The sequence below is a fragment of the Chenopodium album genome, chromosome 26 (assembly GCF_948465745.1).
Source record: "Chenopodium album chromosome 26, dcCheAlbu1.1, whole genome shotgun sequence".
Classification (NCBI taxonomy): Eukaryota; Viridiplantae; Streptophyta; class Magnoliopsida; order Caryophyllales; family Amaranthaceae; genus Chenopodium; species Chenopodium album.
In genome coordinates this window covers 34,436,252-34,443,156 of record NC_137859.1, presented here as the reverse complement: position 1 = coordinate 34,443,156, position 6,905 = coordinate 34,436,252, and the positions used below count along the sequence as shown (strand labels likewise).

Below are 6,905 nucleotides of genomic sequence, written 5' to 3'. Positions count from 1 at the left end.
GCACTTATATGAATTTTTTTTCTACACAAATAACATAGTTGATATTGGCTTAGATGGTTAAATAGTAATATGTGTAATAAGAGGTTTAGGAATGCTTTTTAATATGCGGAGTACGAAGTAGGGAATAAAGAGTGAAGTAGGAATAAATATGTGTTTTATATATATATATATATATATATATATATATATATATATATATATATATATATATATATATATATATATATATATATATATATATATATATATATATATCTTTTTCATAATTATAATGTGTTTGATAATTAGCTTAGATGGCTAAAGAGTCAATTTTGTTTTAAGTGGTTTGGGGTTCAAATCCTCTTATCATCATTTTTTTTATTTAGTGATGGTGTTGTATGTGGAGATGTTGGGTAGGTGACATGGCGCCGTCAAATGTTTGTGAAGTGACGTGGCGTCATGGATTGTTGGTGGAGTGACGTTGCGTAATTTGAAAGAAGCTACGTGGCGCATAGACGTTTTTATAAACGCCTTTTAATATATTAGTATAGATAATAGCCAATAATTCTCGCATTCATTCATTTACTGCTTCTACTATAATCTAATGGTTCGTGTTGTTGTCAAAAAAAAAAAAAAAACCACATCTCATATCATAGGCAGGCTTCCCCCTATGTTAACTCTGTATCTAATTAAGTAACATTTGGAACAACAAGTCAACAAGTGAAAAGAATGTTTTGCACCCACCAAAAAAAAAAATAAATAAATAAAAATAAAAGGAGGTGTCGGCAGAAAGCAGTCTTCCACAAAATCTCCAACTCAACATTGACGCCCAATCACAGATGTTAGGACTTTGAATGTATTTCTTACTTAATTAGGAAGTTATACTCCATTTGTTATCCACTACTTGAACTCTTCGATCATTTGTAAATTCACCATTATTTTTTTTTAGTAATTACTTACCCATATCAACAATTGTAAAAAAAAAAAGGATTTTTTGACTTTTACCACAAAATAAATCAAAAAAATGTTTTTTACCACCAAAACTTCTAAAATTTTTATTTTACCATCAAATAAAAAATTAAAAATTGTTTTATACCACCTGTCGTCAAAAACCTAACGGAATTTTTTAAATTCTTCAATTTTCGTGTCAAACACATGCTCTTTAGGGGTTTTGGGGGCACTTTGGTCCTATGGGCCCAATTTGAGGTGAGAATTGACAAAAAATGATCGGAAATGCCTCGTTTTGCGTGTTTAAAAAACCTCGATTTGCGTGAACACGCAAAACGAGGCATTTTCAATCATTTTTTGTCAATTTTGACCTCAAATTGGACCCATAGGACCAAAGTGCCCCCCTAAACCTATGAAAAACATATTTTGCGCACGAAATTCGAAGGAAATTTTTTTAAGCCGTTAGATTTAACGGTTTTCTTGACGTTTAGTGGTAAAAAACAATTTTTAACAATTTTTTTGGTGGTAAAATAAAAGTTTTAGAAGTTTTGATGGTAAAAAATAATTTTTTGATTTTTTTTGTGGTAAAAGTCAAAATTTCCTATTAAAAAAAATGTTAGTTGAAAACATTGACTCTTCTCATTTTATTTTTAAAAGCTCCATATCTCTCCAACTATGTTAAGATAGTATTTTTTAATTTTTAACTCAATACACATACTATTATTTACTATTCCATATAAAACTCTATATACTTACTTCGTTTATGCGTTCATAACACATTTTAGAAAAGAAAATTTGCAAATTGCAACCTTTTAAAGTTCGTATTTTGCAAATTTGCAGCCTTTTAAAGTTTGTATTTTGCAAATTGCAGCCCAAAAGTTCGTAGAAATTGTAAATTGTAGCCCGATTCAACTTTTTCATCGGTTTACATGTCAAAAAATCTTCAGTAAAGGTTATAGGGGCCATTTTAGATCTTAGAGAACCGAATTGAGCTCAGAATTAGCAAAAAAATAACGTTTAGTGCCTCGTTTTGCGTAACAAAAATGTATCGTTAGTGCAATATCGAACACTTGGTTATTTATTCAAAAATTAAAAGATAAGCACATAATAATAAATAGAGATAGTAGTGTCTACATATGAAACACTACATAATTAAGCAATTTGTATAAATAGTCCAAAGTCGTGGAAGAATTAGGAGCTAAACTTTGATTGGAGCTTCTTCACAATGTATTCATCTAGCTGAAAGGCCTTGCTTAGAACATCCACAGAGATAGGTGGCTCAGCCCCGAACACGGCGTTAGCAATAATGACCTTGTCGGGGTTTTGGCTGCTTAACCCGGCAATAGCAACAGCAGGTTTTTTTCCAGCATTGAATTGAAAATGAATGAGACCTTGTGGAAAAACAAAAACATCACCTTTGTTAAGCACCTTCGCGAACAATTTGTTATCGCCATTTGGGAGGTTGGAGGTTACGAAACCAACGTAGAGGGTTCCTTCCAAAACAGTAAGAATTTCACTTGCACGAGGATTAGTGTGAGGGGGGTTTAGGCCATAGGGCGCGTAGTCAAACCTAACCAAAGTTATGCCGAGGGTGTTGAGCCCTGGAAGTTGTAACACGGAGGCTGCTGTAAAACTGAAACCTAACATGTTGTTAGTGTTTCCTGGCTTGTCTAGCCCTTCCAAAAAGAAATCCTCGGGTGTGGCATCCATTGGATTCTTACAGAAAAATCCATTCACAAACACTGCAAATTAGTTAAAACCGTTAACATCAATTTGAAAATTAAAGTACTAATCGATGAAAATAAAAATTATTCAAATCGTTCGGATCTATTGTGACAAAAAGAAAAAAGAAAAAAAAACATACGTTCTTTGTATGGATTATTAACCGCAACACAAAAATCTTGTAATTGTGTAGGATCCGTTGCGTAGGCCATATAGGAAGACATGGCAAAGAAAATAAGGCAAGCAAGAAAATGACGAACTTCCATCTTTTTTTTTTCCTTATGAAATTTGTATATTACACAATATATTATCGTGATCTTTGCATGCTAAATAATCCCTTTACATAGTTGAGGTTAGGGAAGATAGATCTTTTTTTTTTTTTTTTTTTTTTTGTGCACACGAGGGGCTAGGCCCCAGGGAAGCTATAATATGGTAGATGTACGTAAATACGTAAAATTGGTCGTTAATCATGAAACTAAAGTAGTTAATTTTTCTTTTTTTGAACGGGACTAGAGTAGTTAATTAATGTAATGAACTTCTTCACTTAATAGGTAATGACTTTGTCTATCTTGACACAGACAAGTAGGATACTTGGTTAAATAACCATTAGTATGTGGCCCGGGTGATGCCCCGGGTTGCTAGTTTGTAATTGTTGGTTTTGAGTTTAAGTCTTGTTATAAACATGTTTTAGTTGTCAAACTCAATCATTACATAATGGAAACAATATAATAAAACACCAATTAACTTATCTAAATTAATTATATTTTTATTGGATAAAAAAACACAATTAGTAAATGGCTAAGATGGTAAGACTTGTAACTTAAGATTTGTTGGTCTTGATTTCAATTCTTATTATAAGCATTTTTTAAATGCAAACTGATACATGTTGTGAAGGTGACATGTCATATTTATAGTGACATGTGACACATATTGCTGATATGTCGAACTTAAAAAAGGTGACATGTAGAACATATTTTGTTTTAGGAACGCTTTTTAATATATAAGTATAGATATAGATTTAGATCTCCAATTAGGTTAAAGAATAAAGTTTTAATGCAACAGACTTTTCATAGGTGAATTATATGAAATGAAAAAATTAAAAACCCCAATAAAGTTGCAAGTTTATCATCCAACTTACGTATCAATGTTTCATTTCATAAAAAAGCTGAAACATGACGAGTTTATCCTACTTACGTATCTAATATTCAATTTCATGAAAAAGCTGAAACAAGACAGGTAGGAATTATGAGCAAAATCAATTATTTCTAACAAATCTTGGATGGAAAATTAATGTATTAGCCATTAGGGGGGCAGGGGCAATAATCCCAAGTAAGTTATACGTACGGAGTATACTTCACTAGTGATGGTTATTCGATTTTACTTGTCATTTTTTACATGCTACCAAATGGGTTACGTTGTTAATGAATTTTGTACTTCATATATAACTAGGATCAGATTTAACCAATAGTCTAGACCTTGTGAATTCAAGATTATTGATGTCACTATATGGAATTACTACGAGTACATCTTGATGTTTATACGTTAAAATCCCCTCTCCGATCCCCTGGCACAAGTACGTAGTTCAATTTTTCGTACTGTTTGCCTTCTTATTCTTCTACTCGTAGAAGTCGTAGTATTTTGCTTGTTTAATCGTAGTACAAATTCAAGTACTGAAGCTAACATCGTGCAACAATAGCTTAAGAAATATATACAGTAAGAGGTGTATAGTCTAAATATGAGTACGAATGTTGTTAACCTATATATCCACGGTCGATTTGGACATAAGCAACGCATTCTTTTCGACAATGGGTAATGGCTCTGTATCAGTATATATAGTTTGTATGAAACTATTTAACCTACATTTACAACTCACAATTAATGCCTATGTAATGTAGTGTTTTGAATTCTTTGTTGCTCGTGTCATGCTTAATAGTCAAGATTAACAAGGACTATGAGTCTACGAGTATCATATTGCAGTGATTCGGTATGATACAGGGCTCTCTATAAGTGGCGCGATGCTAGTTTTGCTCACAACCGTACCAAGTCTAAGCCATCAGGCCTATCTCCCCTGAAGCTTACTCAGAAACATACTTCTTTGCTGTGAGTGTGTGATCCAGGACAGTGCATTAATTTATATGGGAAAATTTTATTCTTAAATGTTAAACAACATGAGTTACTAAAGGGAGTATCATAGTGAAATATTGAAAACTGTACGAGTCACTAACATATTTCACAAATTATAATGTTAGTTTAAGACCATATAAGAATAGACTAAATACTATTTCGTATCAAAATTTAAATTATATATATGTGGTCATCACACAGTTTAGGAATTGTTATTACTTACCGTGATTAAATAGACCATATTAGAATAGACTAAAAAAAAATTTAACCGGTAGTTTACTGGTTCTGATTGTTTTGATAAATGATTGTTTATGCGATTCAATTTCTTATGTACAATAAATCAAATCATATCACTTCATATTATATGAGTAGTTTTATTTAAAACACTTCGTATTATATTAATGTACTTTGTACGTAAAATATTTCAAATAAAGGACATGATTGAAGATAATAACAATGCTCAAATCTATGCACGCATTGAAAGTTATGGATGAAAAGAAGAAAATAAATAGGATCAAAGTAGTAATTGATACTATAATTAATATCCCATGCATCATAGTAGGATATATTTATACCATTGTGAAGCAACGTTGACAAACCAATAATTAAGGCCATATCGAACACTTGTTTATTTATTCAAAAATTAAAAGATAAGCAAATAATACTAAATATAAAAGTGTCTACATATGAAACACCACATAACAAGCAATTAGTATAAATATTCCAAATTCGTGAAAGAATTAGGAGCTAAACAGTGATTGGAGCTTCTTCACAATGTGTTCATGTAGTTGGAAGGCCTTGCTTAGAACATCGACGGAGATAGGTGGCTCAGCCCCAAACACGGCGTTAGCAATAGTGACCACACCAGGGTTTTGGCTGCTTAACCCGGCAATAGCAACAGCAAGAGTTTTTCCAACATTGAATTGGAAATGAATGAGGCCTTGTGGAAAAACGTAAACATCACCTTTGTTAAGCACCTTAGCGAACAACTTGTTATCGCCGTTTGGGAGGTTGGAGGTTACGAAACCAACATAGAGGGTTCCTTCCAGAACGGTAAAGATTTCACTTGCACGAGGATGAGTGTGAAGGGGATTAAGGCCATAAGGCGCGAAGTCAATCCTAGCCAAAGATATGCCGAGGGTGTTGAGCCCTGGAAGTTGGAACGCGGAGACTGGTGTAACACTGAAACCTAACATGTTGTTAGTGTTTCCTGGCTTGTCTAGCCCTTCGAAAAAGAAATCCTCGGGTTGGGCATCCATTGGATTTTTACAGAACAATCCATTCACAAACACTGCAAATTAGTTAAAATTGTTAACCATAATTTGAAAAATAGTAATTGATGAAAATAAAATAAAAATTATTCAAATCGTTTGGGATCTATTGTGACCGAAAAAAAAACATACGTTCTTTGTTTGGATTATTAATCGCAACACAGAAGTCTTGTAATTGATTAGGATCCGTCGCATAGGTCACATAAGAAGACATGGCAAAGAATATAAGGCAAGCAAGAAAATTATGAGCTTCCATTATTTATTTATTTATTTTCTTATGATATTTGTATATTATACTCAATATATGTGAAGGTTTATTTCAAGTTCAAGTTGTGATCTTTGCATGCTAAATGATCCCTTTATATAGTTGAGGTTGGGGAAGCTAGATATTTTTTTAATTTTTTTTGTGCACACGAGGGGCTAGGCCCCAGGGAATATCGAATATGACTCAAAGACGTAAGTAAATATGTAGAATTGGTTGTTAATCATGAAACTTTCTTCTCTAATAGTTTAGTTTTTCAATAAGAGTAGTTAATTAATGTAATAAACTTCTTCACTTAACAGGTAATGACTTTGTCTATCTTGGCACAGTCAAGTAGGATAATTAAATAACTATTTCCAATTATGTTAAAGAATGACATTTCAATGCAATAGACTTTTCATACTTGAATTTTCTAATTATATGAAAAAATTAAAAACCCCAATAAAGTTGCAAATTTACGCTCTACTTACATATCTATAGTACATTTCATAAAAAAGCTAAAACAGTACGAGTTTATCCTACTTACGCATCTATTTTCATTTCATGAAAATGCTGGAACAATACAAGAAGTAAGCAAAATCAATTATTTCTTCTGTGAA

The 6,905-nt window shown here is 32.2% G+C and overlaps 2 protein-coding genes across 2 annotated transcripts; both read right to left on the bottom strand.

Annotated features, from left to right (window-relative positions):
• Positions 1–2,118: 2,118 nt before the first annotated feature.
• On the bottom strand, positions 2,119–2,915 carry LOC145618088 (putative germin-like protein 2-1). Its single transcript, XM_081672870.1, has 2 exons — positions 2,792–2,915; positions 2,119–2,669 (listed from the first exon to the last, which is right to left on the bottom strand). Exons 1-2 carry the CDS (start codon positions 2,913–2,915, stop codon positions 2,119–2,121), a joined length of 675 nt encoding a protein of 224 aa, XP_081528996.1.
• Positions 2,916–5,513: 2,598 nt separating this feature from the next.
• LOC145617819 (germin-like protein) lies at positions 5,514–6,300 on the bottom strand. The gene is made up of 2 exons (XM_081672571.1): positions 6,177–6,300; positions 5,514–6,064 (listed from the first exon to the last, which is right to left on the bottom strand). The coding sequence occupies exons 1-2, from the start codon at positions 6,298–6,300 to the stop codon at positions 5,514–5,516; spliced, it is 675 nt and encodes a 224-aa protein (XP_081528697.1).
• Between the last annotated feature and the right edge of the window lie 605 nt (positions 6,301–6,905).